General features: G+C 47.5%; 2 protein-coding genes and 1 non-coding gene across 4 annotated transcripts; 1 reads left to right on the top strand and 2 right to left on the bottom strand.

Moving 5' to 3' along the window:
• Positions 1-205: 205 nt before the first annotated feature.
• CUNH17orf58 (chromosome unknown C17orf58 homolog) lies at positions 206-6,859 on the bottom strand. Of its 2 annotated transcripts, none has more exons than XM_054278838.1 (5): positions 6,709-6,859; positions 4,316-4,876; positions 4,031-4,111; positions 2,320-2,514; positions 206-1,253 (listed from the first exon to the last, which is right to left on the bottom strand). In XM_054278838.1, the coding sequence occupies exons 1-5, from the start codon at positions 6,758-6,760 to the stop codon at positions 1,066-1,068; spliced, it is 1,077 nt and encodes a 358-aa protein (XP_054134813.1). In that variant the 5' UTR covers positions 6,761-6,859; the 3' UTR covers positions 206-1,065. The 2 variants fall into 2 exon arrangements, with proteins under 2 accessions (XP_054134813.1, XP_054134814.1); XM_054278839.1 differs by having other exon boundaries at positions 2,320-2,511.
• Positions 6,860-8,438: 1,579 nt separating this feature from the next.
• Positions 8,439-8,511, bottom strand: TRNAR-CCG (transfer RNA arginine (anticodon CCG)). The gene has a single exon. It is a non-coding gene; the product is annotated as a tRNA-Arg (tRNA).
• Positions 8,512-11,338: 2,827 nt separating this feature from the next.
• KPNA2 (karyopherin subunit alpha 2) lies at positions 11,339-17,748 on the top strand. The gene is made up of 10 exons (XM_054278779.1): positions 11,339-11,415; positions 11,521-11,658; positions 12,866-12,954; positions 13,754-14,022; positions 15,462-15,556; positions 15,667-15,930; positions 16,561-16,794; positions 16,876-17,058; positions 17,169-17,318; positions 17,425-17,748. The coding sequence occupies exons 1-10, from the start codon at positions 11,347-11,349 to the stop codon at positions 17,515-17,517; spliced, it is 1,584 nt and encodes a 527-aa protein (XP_054134754.1). The 5' UTR covers positions 11,339-11,346; the 3' UTR covers positions 17,518-17,748.
• Positions 17,749-23,084: the final 5,336 nt, after the last annotated feature.

Below are 23,084 nucleotides of genomic sequence, written 5' to 3'. Positions count from 1 at the left end.
GTAGAAGCCACTGCTTCCTGTGGCAGCTCACATCATATTGCTGAGTTTGTGGGGGTTTAAGCTGTACTCAATTTTTTACATTTCTTAATATAAACAGGTATCAAATCCTCAGCCAACTTGTCACACAAGGAGGTGCCTCTGTGCAATATCATGACATAAGATTTTTTGGGTCTTCAGAACCCAGGAGACAGTGAAAGCAGAACCTCATGAGCATTTTATTAGTTTCTTTTACAGACTTATTATTTGTGAATACTGACTGGGAACAACAAACATCTCAATTTCAGCACACTAAAGGTAATAAAATATTGTCTGTTTGATTTTAAAAGTAGCTTTACTCTTGTGCAAGTACAAGCTTGGCAATATTTCTCCTGGGGAATGGCATTCAGCACAGCTCTGGGACAAAGTGCCCTGGCACACCCAGTTTGTGCACCCCGTGCTCATTTTGCATTCCCTGCACCATCACTTGTAAATGCAACTGGGCATTTGTGATTTACAGTTCTGGATTTGCTTTCAGTCAGTGTTCATATACTCAAATTATTACACTCTATTCTGTATGCTTTGTGTGAACATCCAGCTCTGCTGGAAGAATGGTGTAATTTTCAGAAATACCATGGACATGGTTGAGGAGACAAAAATAATACAAGTGGTACTCAGTGGTGTTGGTTTCTCTGAAATCAAGTGCATTAGGCAGAACTGTGAAAGCACAGTGAACATCCTGTGTAGATAAAGCTGTGGTATCATCTAATGTGTTCAAGGTGAAGCGTTCAAAGTGCAGTTGTTGTGTACCGAGCACGAAACTGCCAGAATTTCGCATTACAGTTACTACAGATTATTCGGGACACTCTGCAGCAGGGGAAGCAACAATAACCTGTGGCTCTGCAAGCAGCTGGAGCAAATTCCCGGCCGGTTCACATTCCCTGGAGTGAATTGTGTGCCGAGCTGGCCGGGGGTGCCTGCCCGAGGCACCCGGGGTTTGCTGAGGCTCCAGGCGGGAGCGCTGCCCTCGGCCGGGGCGCTCTGAGGGCGGATCCCGCTGCTCCCCCGTCCTGACGGAGCCCCGGAGCCTCAGGGACACCTGGAGCGCGCTGCCCTCACCCTGAGATCCCTTTTCCTGTTGAATCTCCTCACGAAGCCGCTGCCGCTGCCGACCCAGCCGTCCCCGGGGCGCAGCCGCCCCCTCAGGGCCGGCAGCAGCTCCGGGGGCACCTGGCGGCGCTTGTGGTGGATGTGCCCCATGACGATGTAGCGGCTGCCTGCAACACAGGAACGGAACAGACGGGAGCTGAGCCTCAGGGGGCCAGTGGGGTCAGCTGAGGGCACCAGGGGTGCGAACAGACACGAACTTGTGCCTGTGGAAACATCCTGGGCACGGAGCTTCCACTGCGGCACCCTGAGCTCTGCTGGGACCCGGGGGTGGGGCTGCCATGGAAATGATGATTTACTCTTGGGGGAAATGCTGGCATTTGATAAACTTGCACTCAAAAGATGGATAATGAGGTGGTTGGCTCTCGCAGTTAAGGGATAACTATTGTGTGAATATTAAGAAAAGCTTTAGTGATGTATGGTTATGTTAGTGTAGTTTGGATGTCCTCTGCTCTCCCCACGGTTCCCTTTCCCCCCTGTATTGTTGCCATCAGACAGCCAGGGCTGTCTAGGACAGGTACAAAGAAGCTGCACAGGTGTCCCTTGCATGGGGCAGCTGGGAATGGAAAAGCTTGGGGTGCTTAGGGGGTACAGCAACACCTGAGCTCCAACCCAGTTACAAGAAAGCAGCTTCCACTGATAAATGGCACAGAAGAGCTGACTGACAGACCTTGGGAGGGGCCAGGGCTGGCTGATGGAACCCCCCAGGGGTACAAAAGGCTGAGCATCCATCTTGAAGATGAACCAGCCATGTGATATCCACGAGGACAGTTCCCAGTGCTGCAAATTTTTCCTTATATAGTTCTTTTGTTGTATTTTTGTCAAGGTTTAATAAACCTTTTTAAATTTTCAAAGTGAGCAGTTGTTTCTCACAAAAGGAAAACTGAACCACTTACAAAGACACCAGCTTAAGTTTTGTTTTAGGAATCCTGAAAACTTGCCATCATTTTGGAACTGGACAGAATTAAGAAAGGGCTATGCTGGTACCTGACTTCTTCATGCAGTTGGTTCTCTTGTGAAAGTTTTGAGAAACTTGAATGGAAAAAAGGCCTCAACTTTGAGTACTTTTCTTCCAAATTTTCCCAACAACCCAGGCTAAGCCTATTAAAGTAGGGCAGACTGAGATTGCAGTGCATGCAGACGAATAGCAGAATGGATTTAGCTGGAATGATTTACCAAGTTTAAAGTCTGGGCATGGTTTGCTGCAGTTCAAAGTATCCACAAGCAGGATGTGAACTCGGAAGAAGGCGGCGTCAGGGGTGACATAGAGGCGGCTCATCCTGTACAGTCCATCAGTGTCCACCAGCAGGGTGACCCACTGCACCCCATGGCCCAGGCTCTCCAGGTTATAAACAATTCCATTCACTGCTGCTTTAAGGGAGAGGGGAAAAGAGGATCAGATTTTACATCGTGGCAATTTTCAGGGTATGTGTGAAGGCTGTAATTTGAAATGCTGTAAAGGAAGTGTCAGCAGGAATCCCTTGGCTCGGGAGTGGGCAGCAGGAATTGCTTCAAATAATCACATTTGGTGAGGTCATTGCCTGAAGTTTTGCTGCTTTGCAAACCTTGTGCTTTACACAAGGTTTGAGATGTTTCTTAGGAAAGAAAGCAATGGGTTTAGTACCATTTTCTATCCTGATATATAAAAAGTGGGCAAATTTACCTAACAAAGTAAAATTTTCAAATTTAAAATTTTCCAATGAAGTACAAAGCCAGCTGGTAATGAAACACTTTGGCTTTTGAAATAAAAGGCCCTTGTCATACCAAGAGACAGGGGCACAAGTAGGTTGTGTTGGGAGCTCAGACAATCACTTCATGCTGTTCTCCCAGTTTCTGGCTCTGGCAAGTGCTGAGCTGAGTGCAGGGCTGGGAAAACAGCTCTGTGTGAGTGGGGCTACTGCACTTGGTGTTACACCTGCCTCAGAGGGAGAGCTCTGATTCAGTCATTTATTCTTTTATCTGCACTGTAAATATAAATAAAGGAAAAGCTCTCTCTGATGGCTGCTGTGGAACCTTGGCTTGTCTGCTGCTCAGACTTTTTCCTACCTGTCCTTTCAATTTAGGAGCAGAGCTGTTTGTTAAGGGCTAACACACACAGAGGTCGGGTGGCTGTGAAGCCCATGTTGGACAGGAATGTGTGAGAGTGGTAAAAACCAAAGCAGGACAGCATTTGTAGAAAGCACTTCCTGACTTCTCCATTTAGAGAAAACAGATGTCTCCCAACGTGTTTATGTTCTACAAATGGAAACATCTGTTACCACTGGGCTTGTATTTTCCTTATCTCTTAAAATACTGTGAGAAAAAGTTGGTATCTGTTTCACAACTCTGTAAGCACAAGGCACGGTTTCAGTCAGAAAATGTTTGTCCTTAAACAAAGTCTACAAAAATACCAGGCTGTTTCCTGCCACCTTTAGTTACATCAATGTGTGCACAAGGACTAAAGACACTGAATCCTAAGGAACTTCAAGAAGAATCCTCTCTAGAGAGAGGATCACAGCCTTCTTTCTGTTTGGTTCACTATTTTATTTTAATTTCAAACTTCAATCTCCAAAATCAAACTTGCTCTAATGGTAAGAGATCAATAACCCAGCTGCAATGTTTAATCTAAGAGTATCTAAAACAATTGGTCTTTTCAGTTCCATTGACCAGTCCCAAGGACACTGTTTCTCCAGAGGAAACAGTAAAAAGGGCAGTACTAGCCCAAGGTAGGGAAAGGGTAATGTAAGAATGTTTGTGAAGAGCTGTGATGGGTCCTTTTGGAATACTTGGTAATTATTGAACATACTTACTGTATCTAATCATAGTATTTTAAAAGTAGCAGTGCAGTATCAGTGGCAAGTGGACAGAAGGTGCTCTGTCCCTGTGGGTTGAGGGGGACAGCACCTACCGAACTCGCTGGCACAGAAAGCCTCCCCTTCATCCCGCTCCTTCCTGCACTCGCTCTGACACAGCTTCTCCTTGTCACCGTCTGCAAGAGGAGCACAGCCTGAGGGACAGCCAGGAGCCCTTGGGGGATCTGTCCCTGCACTGTGCCCCAGCTTTGGGCAGCTCTGGGCAGCTCTGGGCAGCCTGTCCCACTGTGGGCAGCTCTGGACAGCCTGTCCCTCTCTGGGCAGCCTGTCCCTCACCTGTCCCCAGCCCGTCCCTCACCTGTCCCCAGCCCGTCCCTCACCTGTCCCCAGCTCGCCCCGGTGCCTCGGGCTGGGCTCCCAGCGGTTCGTGACCCACGAGGCCTTGAGGATCCTGCCGGACGGGTCGGGCTCTTTGTGGGCCATTCCCTTCCCCGCTCGGTTGAAGTGGTGCAGCGTGTCAGGATCGTTGGGCTCCCCCATTGCAAAGTCCGGGAAAGGATGTGTTTCCAGCAGGGCCTTAGGGCGGGGAGGGGCTCGCAGGGCCCCCAGGCTGTTGGCAGCCCCGGCCCGCCGCCGCTCCGGGTGCGGCCTGTTGGCCCGGCCGGGAGCAGCCGCCGGGGCCCGGAGCCCTCCGAGCCGCCCCGGCTGCTTCCTCGGCCCTGTGCTGTTCTCCAGGGAAGGCTCCGCGCGTTTCCTCTTGTCGGGGGCCAGGGAGGGGATGCCCGGGGGCCCGGGGGGCATTCCCGAGAGCCGCCCTTCCCCGGCATCTCCGCTGGCACTGCCCGTGCCCCGCGCTGGCTCCTTCACCCGAACCTCAGCTGCGGCACTGAAAACATCTTTGCTCAGAGCCTGGCCGGGCTTCTCAGCATAGAGCAGGGATCCTATGGGCAAAAAAAGAGAGGGAAAATCAGCATTTTAAATCTTTTATTCCAAGTGTTTCAGAATGGGAAGATTTGAGGCTCTAAGTGAGGCCTTCAACAATAAGATATAAAACTATTAAATAGCTCAATAGATGAAACACAGTAGAGCTCCTCATTCCTCTACTCAGATATTTAAGGTCCAGTACAGGGAATGCAGCTGTGTGAGCAAAACAGGAGATTTGCATTTTTACTTTATTATTGTTGCAAATTAAAAACAAACCCTTTTCTCAAACCCCTGAATCTCCAGGGAGCATCTGAGGAAACAAGGTTCACATTGCCATTTGGGATGCTTGTTTAGGAGACCATGACAGCAGAACTCTTTGGTTTTCCCATCCATGGGATGCCTGTTGACAATTTCATCCAGACTCTTCAGCAGCTTTGGATGCTACTGGAAAGGTTTTTATACACAATTTTGGATCTCTGACTCAAGCACATAGTAGCAGTGATTAAGCTAGTGCTGCTGAATAACAATTATTTCACAGCTTTGCTTAATTTGAGAGGACATTTGAGAAACAGAGGAAGTGTCTGGAAATCCACGGAAAAAATAACTTAATGGCACTGTTCACACAAGCTGGGCAATCACCCACACTTTCATTTATATCTTCACCTTGATCCTTTGAACCTCACAAAGAAAAACAAGCAAAATGTTTAGCCAGGCAGGAGACAAATTTCCCCTGGCAGTCTATTTTCCTTTTCCTTTAGACCTTCCCTGCAGGCTTGGAGCAAGCCAGCAGAGTTTTCACACAGCTCACCCACACACAGCCTCTGTCTGGTGCTCACGGCCGTGGTTATCCTGTGTAGGAGGCTGATCCCAGCTCCTTGTGTGAAAAGAGAGATTTGACACACACAGATGAACAACGTCCTGGTTTATCTCCTGTAACTGACTCAACTGCTGACCTTGCCACTTCTCCCCCTGTGTGCTCTCACCAGCTGCTGTCATGGGAAAGATTCCCTGATATTTGGGCTGGCCACACGTAAAGTCTAAAGAATGTCCATGGAGAGAGGGGTGGAAGAAGTCCAAGCTGCCGAAAGCAGCAGGCAAGGGGGGTTTGGAGATGGTTCAGTGTGAAGCTGTGTCCTCTGAACAGGTGCCTCAGACTTGGGTGTGTAAATAAACTCTTCTACCACTTTATCACGCCTTCTCAGTCACAGATTGTATCAAGAAATAGTTCATTTTTCTCTACTCAGTCTGTTCAGGACCTTGAGGTTCCTCATCCTCTAACAACATATTCCTGTCTAGTTCTTGCAACCTAAGAAATACAACTGCAACATAACCAAATCTCAGTGGAACAGATGTAAATGCTATTTCTGTTCTGTCAGTGAGGCACTGAAACCCAAATAAATCCATTCAGGACAGCTTGCTGCAGGCACACAGGGCACACTGAACATGTTAAAGCCAGTCAGACACCTGGAGTTACAGGTGAAGGGGACTGAAATAGAAAGGTCACATACAAATTGTAAAAATCCCAGATGCAGAAGCAAATCCAACTTCACCTGATACAAATTGTAAAAATCCCAGATGCAGAAGCAAATCCAACTTCACCTGGCAGTGGTGGCTGGCAGGACAGAGGAGCACCAGCTCCCTGCCTGCTTCTGCCAGGTGCTCTTAATTCTTCCCAATGCTTGCAAATTAAATATTGCAATCTACATTCCCATCCCACAAACACGTTGAAATGTTTCTTTCTCGAGCCCTTACGCGCTGCAGAGGCTGCAGGCTGGGGGCTGCCTGGGTTTGTAGGAATGTCCTCAGCCTCAGACGTGCCCCAGTCCCGCTGCAGAGGTAACAGACTTACCAGAAGATGATCTAATGGCAAAGCAGAGGAGCCAGAACACTTGGGTTGTCATTTTGAAGTAAAGCTTTTCCAGACTCAAAATGAGCTGGAGCCTTTTATGCCCTTCCCCCGATCCATGCTAATGAGAGGCAGCCTGAGGGGAAACGGGAATCACTGGCTGGACAACCCACTGGAGCAGGACCAAGCTGCTGCCTCCACCAGCCCTGCCTGGAGGAATGTGCTCCTTCCCAAGGGGAGCAACCCCCTGGCTGCATCACCTGTGTCCTGGGGATAGCACACGCACACGGGGTTCTGCAGCACATTTGTATTTTGGGGAGAGTCTTGCCCTCCTCTGGCACTCTGTAGGGAAAAGTCATAGGGAACAAGGCTGGCTGTGGAGAGCTGTGCTCTGGGGGGAACTGGGAGGTGCTGGAATACACCAGAGCCCTGGCACACAGGGTCTGGAAGGGATGTGCATGACAATGGAACATATCTGGGAATTTCTGGCCACCTCCAGTGATACAGCTGCTAATCTCCTCTTTTACTTTCAGGAACCAGTTTCTGTCATTCTTTTCAGGCTGAAAAATGCAGTAGTGAGTGCCTAGTCCAAGGGAAAGCTCTGCTGATCCCACACAGCTTTATTTTTAAATCTCTCTTTGCCATCATGAAGAACTCCGCAAATTTTCACACACCAAGCCAACCCTGATTTGGATTACTGAGTTAAGAAGGCTTATTTCTAAGTGACCTATTGCTACACAAGATTTCCATTGTGACAGTTTAACTCACCAGCTGCTGCCGGGTGCTGTGGAAGCTGCTCATGACTTTAAGGGATAATCAACAATTTAAAACTCCATAAAGGCACTGAAAGGCTCCTGAAACCCACCCTTGACAGAAAATGTAACCCTCAGCAATGTCTGTGGCATGGGATTCAGTGTTGCTTAGTTTAAGCAGTTTGTTTTGTCCTGCCTTAATTAAGCATTTCAATAGGATTCCCAAAAGCTCAGGGCTTTGTCTCCAGCAGTCATGGGCGAAGATAAAGAAAATTCACCAGAATAGTGTGGAAAATAAATGACATTTCACCACATCTATTACTCAAGGAGTTACATTTCTACTGCAGCGCTTACTCATCCTTGTTTTCCTCTGTTATTTGAAACATTTTTAATTCCAGAACTATCCCAAGATAGCTATTACAGGAATAGGAATGTAAACTGAGGATGAGGGAGAGGAGGGCTCCTCCATTGCTTTGACGAGCAGCAGGTACCTGCAGCTGGGGGAGGGAGATGGATGGATGATGGATGGATATACAAACACATGAACATCCCACAGACCTGTATGCCAAGGATTTTTCTGTTGAATTAGCTGGTGGTGCAATTCCACCCTCATTCATGTGTCTGCACTGTTTCCCCAGACTCTTTATCTGGGCAGGACCTCCATTAAGAGCACAGTAGTGGTGTTTGGAGCACTCGAGCATTGCAACAGGGATGCTCAAGCAGGAGAGATGGAAAAGCTTTCCCAGCGGCGATGGGCAAAACAGGGACCGAAATCGCCGTGGTCACGTTCCCGACTGCAGCTGTGCCGGAGCCCCAGGAAGGGAGCGGCAGCCGCTCGCATGATCCCCGCGGCCCCAGGCAGGAATCGGTGCCCGGGCAGAGCAGGGGCTCGGGGCCGGGCCCGGGGCAGCTGCGGGTAAAAGAGTCGGGGATCCCGAGCACGGGGCGGCCCCATGGCCGCGCCACAAAACAGACAAGGCACGACCCAGATGGGACTCGAACCCACAATCCCCAGCTCCGGAGGCTGATGCCTTATCCATTAGGCCACTGGGTCACCCAGCGCTGCTTGCGCGCGCCGCCTGGTAAGAGCCCCGCCCGGCCGGCCCTGGCTCCGCCCCCCACGGGCTGTCACGTTCTCCCTGCTGGCGGCGGGCCGGCCCCGCCCCTCCCTCCTCGCACGCCATTGGCCGCGGTGCCCACAGGCCCCGCCCCCCGCGGCCCCGCCCGCGCCTCAGAGCGGTTCCCGCCCTCACTGTCAGCCGCGCGCGGCCGCTTGAGGGGACCCGCCCGGCCACCGCCGCCCTCCTGTCCCGCTTCTTTAAACTTACCCTCACGGGCCCGGTCCGGGCTCCTGTGCTGCGGCCGGTAACGCCATCCAGTCTCGGTGGCTCCACACTCGGCCTTCTCAGGGAACACCCCCCTGCCCCCTCAGGGCTCTGTGACCCCTCACGGCCCTTTTGCCCGCCTCACACACGGCTTCTGCTGCCCCCACAGCCTCACCCGCAGCTTGGCCGCTGTCCTGCCCCAACTGCCCAGTCTCCCTCCACCTCTCTGTCGCTTCGGAGCTGTCCCCTCCCTCACAGCCCTCACCGCTTGCAGCACCTCGCACACACCCCCTGGGGGCGTCCCAGGCACTGCCAGCCCCTCTCCCTGCCCTCACCACCCATCCCTGCGCCGATTTCACTGCTCCACACCATGCACTGCCAGCGATTCATGACCCAATGGAATTTCTTCGAGCCAGCCTTCCAGTCCTTCAGGAAAACAGGTGTTTAACCTCCATTTCTGCTTTTGAACTGCCTTTTTTTTTTCTTTGTCAAACTACTCTTGTTTAATATCTCCATTTGTTAGCAATGTACTTTCTCTGTTCTTGTTTTAGTGGGTGTTTTTTACAAAGCTCAGCACTGTAAGGCCCAAACCCAGCGATATGAGATGTCACTGGTAATTCCTCCTCCTCAACAAACATCCTCAGCACTTGCGCCTACAGATGGTCATAAATGGTTTAATGTGATGGTTTAGCACACAGACATATCGATGTGCATAACTGACACTTCTCTGTGTTGTAGGTTATAGGGGTCTCGAAATGTCAGAGTTGCTGTTAGAGTTGTGTTTTCCCTACAGTTCTTTGGTTTGAGCACCTCCTGTGAAAATCAGTGTTCTTTTGTAGTCCATCCCTCATGAGCAGGCCAAACCCATCAGAAAAAATCTCATCCATTTTCAGGCTATGCCACAGGGACAGGAATCCTTTTCTTTTGTTATTCCGTATGATTTGTTTTTTTATCTGCCCTGATGGCTGCAGAACTGCTTTCAACGGCAATCTCATATCCCCTTTTCTTTGCATTTCTGTGCACCACATTTCTAGGAGTCAATAAGTGAGGCATGGAGCCATGGAATCACAAAATGATTTGGGTTTGTTGGGACCTTAAAGCTGATCCAGTTCCAGCCCCTGGCATGGGCAGAGACACCCTCCACTACCCCAGGTTGCTTGGAGCCCCATCCAGCCTGGCCTTGGACACTTCCAGGGATGGGGCAGCCACAGCTTCTCTGGGAACCTGTGCCAGGGCCTCACCACCCTTACAGGAAAGAATTTTTTCCCGATATCCCATCTAAACCCACTTTCTTTCGGTTTGAAGCCGTTCCTCTCGTCCTGTCACTACACGCCCTTGTCCCGGGGGAAGCGTGCGGTGCCGCGCTGGTTACTGAGGCAGAATCTGCGCTCTGCGTGAGGGAATGGGTGTTTCTGCCCCAAACCGCTCAGAGCGAGACCCCTCCGGGGACACAATTCCCTCACTCCGACCCCCGCTCCCGTCCCGGGATATCACCGAGCCCGGCCCCACAGCGCACTACAGCTCCCGGCGTGCCCCGCGCCGCCCCACACAAGCTTGCAGGCGCTACCTGCGCGGGCACGCCGGGAGCTGTAGTACCGGACCTTGTCAATACGTCACGTCCGACCGGCGCTTCCGGGAGGGCATTTCCCGTCATCGCGAGCCGGGCTGCTTTCAAACCGGCCAATCAGAAGGCTGCTTTGGCTCGAACTGGCCAATGGCAGGGCGCGGCCGCGGGAAATTTAAATGCCGCGTGGGGCGGCCGTGGGCAGTGGCAGCGTGCGGCAGCAGCGGAGCGACCGGCGGCGGCTCCGGCCGAGGTGCGGGGCCGGGACCTGGGCCGGGGTGGCGGGGACGCGGGGCCTGCGCTGCCTGCGCTGCCCTTTTGGGAAGAGCCGTGCTCTGCCTGCAATCCTGCCGGGGCCTCTCTCGGGAGCCTGCTGCTTCTCCGCTGTCCGCGCTGCGGCTGGCAGGGCTGGTGTATCCCAGCGCGGGTTGGCGCTCCGCCGGGGCTGTGGCCGAAGCGAAGCCGGTTCTTGTGCTGGGGGTGGCCGAGCTGCAGGGGTTTTCTTCGTTACCCGTGTAGCCGTTGTTATGTGCTGCTGGCTGCACCTGCTCTGCAAACGTTCCTCGGGATCCTTCCCATTGCGAGAGCTCGCTGTTCTCGTCCAAAAAGGTCGGGGTGGGGCTGGGTGGGATCCTGTGCAGCACAGGTATATGATAGTGAAAATAGTATTTAACAGCGTGTGTGTGTGTTGTCTGTGGAAAGCAAAATCTGTGTTGCTCCTGAAAATAATAACTAATAGTATTTGGTTTAAAGCGTCTTAAAATCGTGAGACTGTGTCTTCTGCTGTTGTGTTGATGCTAGAGCTTGTTGTAACATCTGGCTCTTTAAAGAGACAGCGATTGATCAAGTCAGATGTTGTTAGAGTATTAATACAATCAAGTGCCTCTTATTCTTGAGTATGGATCCAATTTTTAAAATTTAACTTTTGTGGCGTAATCTTGCCTTTACTCTGTTTTCAGGCTTGTTTTTATCTGTCCCGCTCGAAACTCTAACAAGCAAGATGTCTACTAATGAGAATACACCATCGGCTCGATTGAACAGATTCAAGAACAAAGGAAAGGACAGCACAGTGAGTACTCTGATGCAATTAGTACTTTATCCAGCCGTTGTCTCCTTAAATCTAAGTTTCTAAGTTTTGAAAGCCAAGAACTTACTCTGAGTGTTTTTCCTGCAGGAGATGAGAAGGAGGCGAATCGAAGTCAATGTGGAGCTGAGGAAAGCTAAGAAAGATGATCAGATGCTTAAAAGAAGAAATGTGAGCACTTTACCAGACGATGCTACTTCTCCCCTTCAGGAAAACAAAGGCAACCAGGTAAGTGGGTCCTCAGAACACTTGGAGGGTGTTACCCTCTAAGGTCCTGCAGCCAGGCCAGCATGAAGCCCTTCTCAAGGGCAGGACAGCACTGCTACCATCTGCATTATCAGCTCAGGCCTGTGTTGTCACCTCTAATGGACAGCACTCTTACACACAGCTGGGGATGCTTTAAGATTTAGCCTTCATACTTTTAAGATTCTGTAGTGTGTAACTCTGAGCTTCATATTACAGAATCACAAAATAATGAGGCTGGGAGAGACCTCTAAGATTGAGTCCAACCTATGCCCTAATATACCTCAACTAAACTATAGCACCAAGTGCCATGTCCAGTCTTTTTTTAAACACATCCAGAGATGGTGATTATACCACCTCCCTGGGAAGAGCATTCCAGTACTTTATTATTCTTTTGGTGAAAAATTTTTTCCTAATATCCAACCTATACCTTCCCTGAGGTAGCTTGGGACTGTGTCCTCTGGTTCTGTCAGTGCTGCCTGGTGGAAGAGACCAACCCCACCTGTCTACAACCTCCCTTCAGGGAGTTATAGAGAGCAATAAGGGCACCTCTGAGCCTCCTCAAAGGGGAGGCTTAAGTGTTAGCAAGTTCTCTTCACAGCGTAGGCAGACAAAACAATCCTTTTCCAGCTTGGTCAAGGACAACTATTTCAACCTCCAGGCCCAAAAAGTATAAACAATGGTGAATTGATGAGAGAAAAATAAAGATGGAACTTCATAACCTAAAGCTATAATTGGACAATTAACTCAAATATGCATATGAACCAAAACTTAAAAAAGTGTCAGACCTTATTACCATCTGTGGTTGTGACCATTTTGGTTCATCTTTGATGTAGTCCTGGCCAGGCTCTTGTACTGCCCAAGGTGTATCCATTGAGGCCTTTTAATAAATACCTACTTTATTCTTTAACTCTGTCTGGCCTCTCTTCCAAGTTAGTCTTCTCAAGGCATCACTGGCTGCAGCTACATTTTCAGCCTAGCATGACTGATATGAAGCACTTGGTTAAAAAAGCTTTCAGCAGTTCAGATAACTGCAGATGCAGCTGTAGCTGCTGAGGTTTTAGAGTACCTCATGGTACTAAGAGCAGTGGCTGTAAACTGGGGCCTTTTCATGGTATTGTGTAAGAGCTCTCTGTGGTCAGGAATGCCCAACAAGCCCAGTGAAGCACTCATGTCATGTTTTCTTGTACAGGTTTTGGCACACTGGTCAGTGGAAGAAATAGTCAAAGGAGTTAATAGTAATAACATGGAGCTTCAGCTACAGGCTACTCAAGCTGCCAGGTAAGCTCTTCAGAGGAAACCAACTCAGCTGTGCAAGCCAATAATTAGATAAGGTGAGAGAATTGACTTATGAGCCTAAGTGGCTGCTTATGTCTTTCTTATCAGGCAGTGTTTCAATAAACACCATCTCATATACCAAGTTGAGGTACCCATAACTTAGGCATGGTTTTATTCAAACCATGTGGCTTTTGAATATTTAAAGTGCCTGAATATTTTAGTAGGAAGAAGTAATTTGCTGTAGTGGTGGCAAATTTAATAGCAGTCACCTTAGATTTGAAGGGGTAATTATAGTAAACCCTTTATTATAGCAAAGTAAGGCACCTTTTAAACTGTGTTAACACTCGAGGCTGATATATGTGAGTGTGGCAATCCACCTTAGAATAATGTGAACAGTAAGATGACTGGGGTTTGAAGTCTGCCGAGTTTGTTTCTTCTTCCAAATCTAAAATATTCTTTAATAAGCTTGCATATTGCTGCAGTGCTGTTTCTGGCAGTCACCAAGCCCTCTGCTGAGAAGCCTCTAGCAGTTCAGATGTGTAATGACTCCTGCAGGTCTGCTTTACTTCAGAGGCTGAACAGAACCTCTCCCATAGTGCAGACATGCCAAACCCAGCATTAGCAGAGGCCTAGGAAGGCAGTGTTGAGCTTGTCTGCATTTCTCTTTCATGCTGTGTTGTGTTGCCTTTTCTGCATGTTAAGGCAATGCTAAACTTTTTACCTATGGTGCTTTTAAGACTTTAATTTGTTATTCAGATGTCTGCAGGCAAAAATAATGCTTCCTGTTTGCCTTCCTCTTTAGGAAACTCCTCTCAAGAGAGAAACAACCCCCAATAGACAACATCATTCGGGCTGGTTTGATTCCCAAGTTCGTCTCGTTCCTGGGCAGAGCAGACTGCAGCCCCATCCAGTTTGAATCTGCCTGGGCACTCACGAACATCGCCTCTGGCACGTCAGAGCAAACCAGGGCAGTGGTGGATGGAGGGGCAATCCCAGCCTTCATTTCCCTGCTGGCCTCTCCACACACTCACATCAGTGAGCAGGCTGTGTGGGCCTTGGGGAATATTGCAGGTATGTCCCTGTGCTGCACAGCTCTCATTATCCTCCTGGCAGGAGGTTCTAGTCAGGTGGGGCTGGGCTCTTTCTCCAGGCAGCACTGACAGAACCAGAGCACACAGTCTCAAGCTGCACCAAGGGAAATATAGGTTGGCTGTTAGGGAAAAAGTTTTTTACAGAAAGTTCTGGAATGGTCTGCCTGGAGAGGTGGTGGAGTCACCATCCCTGAATGTGTTTAAAAAAAGACTGAATGTGGCACTGGGTGCCATGGTTTTGTTGAGGTATTAGGGCATGGGCTGGACTTGACCTTTAAGGTCTCTTCCCACCTGGTGATTCTGTGAATTCTGGAATTCAGACCTGTGCCCTTGTCTGAGGTGGGAGGGCATCACTGACATCACTCCTGCTGTGCCATGCCTTGTGCTGAGCTGCTTGGGAGCTCTGCCCCAGTGGCTTTCCAGTCATGACATGCCCTGCATTGCAGAGCAAGCTGCAGGAAACTTTGTCTTCAGAGCTCATGCAATGCCTGGCCCAGCCTGTGGGCTGTATTGTGGGCACTGCTTCCAGATTTCAGCTTTGATGGATCTCTAATCATGCTACAACACAAACCGTTTTCAGACATCACAGTGTTTTTGTGACTCAGCAATGAGCTCTGCTCTGTGTGTTGACTAAAAAGGGGAAGGCAGGAAGCAGTGACTCAATTCTGTATGTGATGGCCAATATTCCTTGCTTGCTAATAAGTATTGGTACACTGAAGTTTTTGATGCTTCCCTCAGGATTACTTGATCAACCAGCATTGGACCCAGTCTTTAAAAATTGGTCAAAATAAATAATATAGTTAAATATAGTACCTCGTGTATTATGGTGTCCAGTGGCTGAGCCCTAGAGAACAGTGAATCTTCACACAGAGAATGTTATCTTGTTTAAAAGCCTTGTTTGATTGGGGTTTTGTTGAATTTTGTCCTTAAACTTTTAAAATCAACTATAAGGTATTTATTATACCCTGGAATATAATTCTCAGTCAAACTCTGACATGCCATCAGCCTTATTCTGCAGTGCCAAATCATGCAGCTGATGATTATAATGCATTTCAAGTCCCATATTTTGGGAATAGCTCTGTTCTAGTGTAGGGCTTGGATTTGTCTCCAAAGAAACATGCAAGACCGTGCATGGTTATGAACTATACAGCTCTAGGAAAAGCTGCACAGAAAACACTCTACATTACATTACATTACCTCTTCTTCCAACACAAAAGGTGAAGCTCAGTGGCTTGATTGAACATGCTTGTCATGTGACTGAACCATGGCACTAGTCCTTCTGTCCTCTCATTCCTTCTGATTTTATCCAGCCTTTCTTAAGGACTAGAACAATTAATCCTCTAACACACAGTGCTTCTGTGTACACATATTCCTTTTTTCCTGGTCTTCACCTGGCTTTTTTTTCTTGTTTCTTTCCAGGGGATGGTTCTGCCTACAGAGACCTGGTTATTAAATATGGTGCAATCGAGCCACTGCTGAGTCTCCTCGCTGTTCCTGACCTCTCTTCCCTGGCTGTAAGTGTGCAGAGTGATTCAGGTTACAATTACTGAGTAGAGCCTAGCTGAATTATTGCTAACCATTTATTCTTTGTTATTAACCATTACTCTTTGATTAACCATTGCAGTCAGGATATCTGCGCAATGTTACGTGGACCCTCTCAAACCTGTGTCGCAACAAGAACCCCGCGCCTCCCATTGAAGCCATCCAGCAGATCCTCCCAACCCTCGTGCGCCTCCTGCACCACGATGACCCCGAGGTGTTGGCAGACACATGCTGGGCAATTTCCTACCTCACAGACGGTTCCAATGACAGGATAGAAGTTGTTGTGAAAACTGGATTGGTGCCACAACTTGTGAGACTCCTGGGATGTAGTGACCTGCCAATAATGGTAAGGGATTGGATGTGCAGCTGCTGTGCTGCTCTAGCCATGATTCAAATCAAGCAAGTTAAGGACAGTAGTGTCCATTGCACTGAATGGCTCCTTTTATACATGAGTCAGATGCCTGTTCTAATTTTTGTCAAGTGAGACATCAGTTTCTCTCCTGCCTGGGTGCTGTCCTGCATGAGACAGTCATCATCATCAGCAGCCTATCAAGCTGCTTTATATAATCATTGAATTTACTTCACAGGCCAGCACAACAGTCAACATTCACTAAGCTTGCCTTTCAATTGCTATTTCAGATCCAAATTCTAGGGACAGTGTTCACAAGTGTGCTCTGTACACACTATAATTAGAGCATAATAAAACTGCATTAGTATTTAGCAGGTAGTTTCCCTAAGCTCTGTCATGGGTGGTTGTTTGCAGCCCGACCTTGGAAGGTGTGCAGTCTGTGCATGCAGACATGAGTGTCTGCCTGTGGAATGCTAACAAGGAGCACAAACCCCAGTTGTACATGGCAGGTCATGCTGTTAACTGGGAAGGTTAGAGTGGGTGGCCATCAAGTATAGAGCTGTGTTTATTATAATCTAATCTGGTTTTGAACAATTTTCCTAAGTGTTCCATTCATCTTTGTTTCAGACTCCTTCACTGAGAGCCATAGGAAATATTGTCACTGGTACTGATGAGCAGACACAGGTTGTTATTGACTCAGGAGCTCTGGCTGTCTTTCCAAGTCTCCTTTCCCATCACAAAAACAACATTCAGAAAGAAGCAGCCTGGACAATGTCCAACATCACTGCTGGGCGTCAGGATCAGATCCAGCGAGTTGTAGACCACGGTCTCGTGCCTTATCTCATTGCTATTCTGAGGAAGGTAAACAAAGCCTATATTTACAATGTTGAGCCTTTTCCTATTGCTTCTCCGTGTTCAAACACTCTGTTTTTACCTTCACAGGGGGATTTCAAGTCTCAGAAGGAAGCTGTGTGGGCTGTGACGAACTACACAAGTGGTGGAACAATTGACCAGATAGTGTACCTTGTTCAGGCTGGTGTTCTTGAACCCCTGCTGAATCTTCTCTCAACTAAAGACAGCAAAACTGTGCTCGTTATCCTGGATGCAGTTTCCAACATCTTCTTGGTATGTGGGTGCAGTTATACTTGATTATTGTCCACGTTGTTGCTAATGGCTCTCCAGTAGCTGCTGCTGTGTATCTTTCCAGAGGTAATTCCACACTTTTCCTGTTGCAGGCTGCTGAGAAGATTAATGAGACTGAAAAGCTTTGCCTCATGATTGAGGAGTGTGGGGGTCTAGACAGAATTGAAGCACTTCAGTCCCATGAAAATGAACAAGTGTACAGAGCCTCATCCTCCATCATTGAGAAATACTTTTCAGCAGAAGTAAGTGGCTTCAGGGGTCTCTTCCACTTTTATTTTCTATTCCAGCACTGACTACTAGATTCAAATGCTACTGCTATTCCAACCTTCTTCTTTTCTTTCCTTCTAGGAAGAGGAAGACCAAAATGTTGTACCAGACTCTACTGCTGACAGCTACACTTTCCAAATCCAGGACAGTACCCCAAATTCTTTCAACTTCTAGGTCTTGCATATACTGCAACCACCTACAAGTGGTTTAGCACACAAATGACTGCCACCCCTTTGTCTTAATAGTTCCTCTTGCCTTTACTGGTTTTTCTGTGTTCTGTAGCACTTTGTCCAACTGAAACATACTTGAACAGTTCCAACTCTATATGTATCTGTGATTTTTTAAATGTAAACCTCATTCTTTGAGATGTACTTGTAAATACTTCCTGTTTCTGTCCTTGTCTGGGAAAAGAGAGCATGTGAGCAATTCAGGCCTCTCACAAAGCATTGAGCCACTGCTCTGCAGGCCTCCCCACAGCCTCTCACCTTCTACATGACCTGTTGCAGTGATAAATTCACTGAACAGGCTTTTAAGGAAAACTTACTTGAATTTCAATAAAGTGTTGTCAGTACATCAAATTGAACTGTGTCAAAATTGAACTTGCTCTCTTAAAACCTGACTGATGGGATAAGGAAAACTTAAACAAAAGTAGTTAATGGCATGAAGGTAGGTGCAAAACCATGAAAGATTCATTGCTGAAGATGGTGAATTTAAAGCAGCTTGGTCACCCCAAGCTCTGATTTCTGCATGCAGCAGCCTTCTATTACAGGACCAAGGAACTGCTGCTTCTCTCCAGGAACTTCCTATAGAAATCTGATTCATCTTGCCCTGTGTGTGCATAGCTGAGCTAAACTACCTTCAGCCTCTTGGAGAAATATTTAAAGACTAGTAGTGCTACTTAACTGTAAGTAGTGGTTTGGAGGAGAGGTAAGTACAGCAGTTAACCAGTTCATGTTCAGGTACCCTTTTGACAGAGCACAGGAAATGCTTTGAAGCAGTTGCCTGCCCCTGAGAGCAAAAATGAAACTTTGTCTTGAAGTCAGCTGTCCCTTTATTTCTAAAGGAACCCGTTTTGTCCCTCAAAGGGGTTGTGCAGGATGGGGTTTGCAGGGGGAAGAGCTTTAGTTCTGTTTTCCAGCTTTTTTGGAAAAACTTGGATTGAGCTATTTAACTTAAACCTCCCAGGAGTCAAATGTGCTGGAATATCTGCATTGTCTCAGCTTACTGAGTGTCTCCAGCTCCAATGATGGTGTAGGAGAGGCCAGAGTTCAGGGCTAGATGTTTCATAAACGTGAGTTAATTGGACCATAATGTATTACTTTTATTAATAAAAAGTAGGGGGGGGAAACTCTGATATGTAGGCAATTGTCCCAGAGTTCCCAATAGCTTTGCTTCCACCTTTATGGATGGAGGGGAATAAAAAACTCAAATACAAAACAAAAAAAAACCCCTTTGTTCTGCTAGGTGAACCTGTTAGAATCTGGTATTGTTTCCTGTATTAGTCACCTTTTGTATGCTTCCAAGTTTATTTTGAAGTGCAGAGGTGTAGAAAAGTGGATTTGGGTGTAACACTTTGGCAATCCATGAAGATCAGGTGTGCTTCATGAAGAATTCACTCTTGTGTGCTGCTAACAAAGATCTCTTTAAGTGTGTTATTGCTAATGTAGATGATGTCACTCCTGCTTTCATTGGTGTGGGGCAGGTCTGCTGCTCCCTGTCCCACACTTTGTGGCAGATGGTTCCCTCCCTGACTGGAGGCTGGTGCTGACATCCATCCCTGGGACCTCTCTGGAGCTTGGCTATTGCTGGATTGTGATGAAGTTACAAAGGGCAGCAGATAATTTGTCTCTATCTACAGTCCTATACATCTCATTAGCAACAATAGTGTGTTGTGCAGAGCAATCTGTGTGAGTCACTGCCATAATGATTGTCCTGCTGGGCCAATGGAGCTGTGGGAGTTCCTGCATCCAGCTCAGAACGTGGCCCTGGTGACACATTGCTGTCACTGATGCACCAGCAGGGCTCACAGATTCTACCTGTCACAAAGGCTTGTAAAGACCACACCATCCTGAGCTGATTCATCATGACCTTTATACTTTGGCCTGCACCACTTTAACTGTTTTCTTTAACTCTAAAAAAGCTGTAGCAGGTACTGAACATTTCTGTGGTGTCTCTAAAGAGGCTGAGCTGTGCCTGTGCTCTGTTCCAGCCCTGCCTGCCCCTGGACAGGAAGCTGAGGCTGCAGGTGGCACCCAGGGCCCATGGAGGACAGTGCCACCACGGGTCCCACAGCACCCCTGGGACAAGAGTCAGGTGCTGCACAGGGGAAAGGACCAGCCCTGCAATGCTGGAGCTTTACTCTTCTGGGGGGAAAAGCAACCAACCAGGGCATTGATGCACCTGCAGTGAAACCTCCTGTGTCCTTTATTGTCAAACCTCCATCCTTGACCTAAAAGCATCAGTTAGAAAATCATGATTTTCTATGTGATTGTAGAGAACTGAAAGAATTGACCTTTGTGGTGGTGTTTGCAGGGCTCCTAGGATCAGGAATGCTGACTCCATGTTTCAGAAGGCTTGATTTATGATTTTATGATATATATTATATTAAAACTATACTAAAAGAATAGAAGAAAGGATTTCATCAGAAGGCTGGCTAAGAATATAAAAAGAATGATAACAAAGGTTAGTGACTGAGACAGTCCGAGCCAGCTGACTGTGATTGGCCACTAATTAGAAACAACCACATGAGACCAATCCCAGATGCACCTGTTGCATTCCACAGCAGCAGAGAATCATTGTTAACATTTTATTCCTGAGGCCTCTCAGCTTCTCAGGAGGACAAATCCAAAGGAAAGGATTTTCATAGAACACGTCTGTGCCAAAGCTCTGTGAAAGCAATGATGCAAAGCCAGCGTTAATGAAGGAGTCATTCCCTTCCCGGATTTGTGTCTGGGGTTCGCAGGGGCAGAGCCCGAGCACCGCGGGGTTTGTGGCGCTGCGGGACCGCCAGGGGGCGCTGCCCGAGCCGGGATGGTCCCGGAGCAGCGCTCAGGTGGGATCTGCTCCGTTTCCCAATAAAAATCTCCGAGCTCCGGCTGCGGGGCGCTCCGAGGGGTTACACAGAGCATCTGTGCACTAACTCACAGGTGTTATATTCCGTATTTAACCTGGCTAAAGATACAACCTTTTAAAAACCCCTTTAAAATCAAAGCACTGTTGCGTCACAACACAACTCCTTTAATTGCTCTTTACCATTTGCAAAGCAAGTAATTTGGCTTTTGTGTCTCTGTATAGTAAATGCAGAACACCGTTCAATAGTGTTCTCTCAGTTTCTTTTATTCTGAATTACTTGTTTCAGATTTATCCAATATATTGAGTTAATAATAGAACACTGCAAGATCTTTAGATGCCTGACAGCTCAGTGGCTTAATAATTAATTTTCTGGGGCCAGAGACTGTTTTTATCCAAGAAAAATGTGTTCAGCCTATCCACCAGTGAGCCCTGTTGGCAGCATGTATTTCCACAAACAACAATCTACAATGATTATGAGTAAGTGACTGGGGTGAGTCACTCCTTATTCTAAGAAAATGCAAACTATTTCTGAGGTTAGGATCACAGTCACCCATGAGGATAGTCTCTAGCTTCAAAAAAGAGGTAGGAGCAAAAAAGAAGAGGAGAATTGTTATTGCCCCTGTTTTTTAAGTTTGTTGGATTTGGGTTTTTTTTTTGGGGGGGGGGGCGGGTGTTTAGGGTATGTCCCAGTCAGATTTAAGAGCTTGTCCTCTTTATGTGTCAAATGCCTCATTCAGGACAAGGGCTGGAATCAATGTCTGATGGCCTGTGTGTCAGTCTGCCAACTCCTCTGTGCTGAGAGCAACAATAACAGACCCCTGCTGACATCAACTGGCTTGGAATGCAGCTGTTGCTAATGCTGTTTTATCTGTGGAGTGATGGCAAGATTGCAGTCTGAGATCTCAGCAAACGTAACTGCCTCTGAAATTCTGATGGCAGCAGATGCTGCCTGGCTGATTGTTCCATTTGCTGTTCCCCAAGGTGCCAGGCTCTGCAAGGAGAGCTGGGACTTTGTGGGCATGCAGTTCTGTTCACTTTCCCCTGCAGGAAAAGCAGCTTTAACTGTGGGAAAGTTAGGAATGGTTAAATCAGTAGAAATCTATTTTTTTCTTTTCCTGTGAATTAGACTGAGCTATTCTCTTAAGCAAAGCTGCTTCCTGCTACTCTATCCAGAATGATTTAAATTGCACAGAACCACAGTGGTGTATCAGCAGCAAGAAGCAGCTGTGGTTCTGCAGGAAAAGGAATTCACTACCCAACAATATTTCACAGATCTCTTCTGTTTCTAAATCTATTTTACAGCAGAGCAAACTGAGACACAAGAAAGTTATCCACAGCCATTCAGAAAGCTGCTGGCAGAACTCACCTGGAGCCTGGGAATCCTGATGTCTGTCCCTGTAGTTAACCCATGGCACCTCTGGTCACTGTTATCCTTTTGCTGAATATGGGATTATCCCAGGAGTATGGAAGCTCTGTTTTGATAAGGTAGGATGCAGATTTAAGTACAGGTCAAAACTTTGGGAACTGTGTAAATTCGGGAAGAGGCGCTGTTAGTCAAAACAGAAGTAATTAATGAAGGTTAATTATGTTTAGTGATATTTGACCCACAGAGGAAAATATTATTACTTTCACTTAAAACCTAACAGGAAACACATTAACCCTTTGACCTTCAGAGGAACATTAGGAAAAAAGGCTAAGAGGGAATTGGGTTGGGAGGGGTGCACTCCCTGAAGCTGGAAATTTCAGGAAAATCCATTCACAGGAGGATTCCTGCTCCAAGTGTGCAGAGCTGTCCCTTGTGTTTGTAGAACACTTTCTGCTCACTGATCCAGGCAATGGCACAGACATGAGGAGAGCAGAAACTCAGCCTGTGGACAGCTGAGGGAGAATTGATTTGCTGTGAGTTTCGCAGCACTTCCTATGGATGAAGGGTCACTGGATTGCAGTCCTGCTCCTGATGCAGAGCTCTGGCTGCCTCACTCTGGCTCCAGGAAATGGACGCTCTTCCACAGCAGCCAGGAGGTTTCAGGAGTTTTCAGGAGTTTTCAGGGAACAGCCGTGGCCCCTCTGCAGGCTGCAGTTCACCCACTGCCCTGGGAGTGCCATCAGTGGGAAGGAAGTGACATTGGGATTTAAAGGGACCAGGAGGGGAGAGACAAAATAAAGCAGGATGGAGAAAAATCCTCTTAGTTCTTACCAAGCACAACTTGCTTGACCACGTTAAAGTGTTGTGCTGATCATTTGAATAAAACAATGGGCCGGCTCCAGAAGTGATGTGTAAATCATGTACCAGGAACAGAGTTTCAATTGACTGACACACTGGAAGCAAAATCAATGGCACTGACTTCACTGTGGGGGAGTTTGGATCACAACTACACTGCCTCTTTTGTTGAGCTTGTAATGAGGAATCGTTCTCCTTTATTTCATCTCTTTCTCAATTTGCATTGCAATGTGGAATGAAAATCATGGGGTCATCTTTTGAACGTCTTTTTTTCAATATATATAGAAATCATGGGGTCATACACACATTTCTATATTAATATATATATAAAATAGTGGAAACTGCCTAATTTTTCCTCTGTAACAGATTGCTTTGTGTGCACTTTCACAGTGGTAAAATAGCTGTGCCACCAGGAGTATTAATAATGCTCTGTGGGCATATGGAAGAT

This window comes from Melozone crissalis, unplaced genomic scaffold (genome assembly GCF_028551555.1).
Source record: "Melozone crissalis strain CALT ecotype California unplaced genomic scaffold, PUWL_Pcris_2 ptg000026l_1, whole genome shotgun sequence".
Lineage (NCBI taxonomy): Eukaryota > Metazoa > Chordata > Aves > Passeriformes > Passerellidae > Melozone > Melozone crissalis.
Note: the sequence above shows the minus strand (reverse complement) of the source record. Positions and strands in the feature narration are given on the sequence as shown.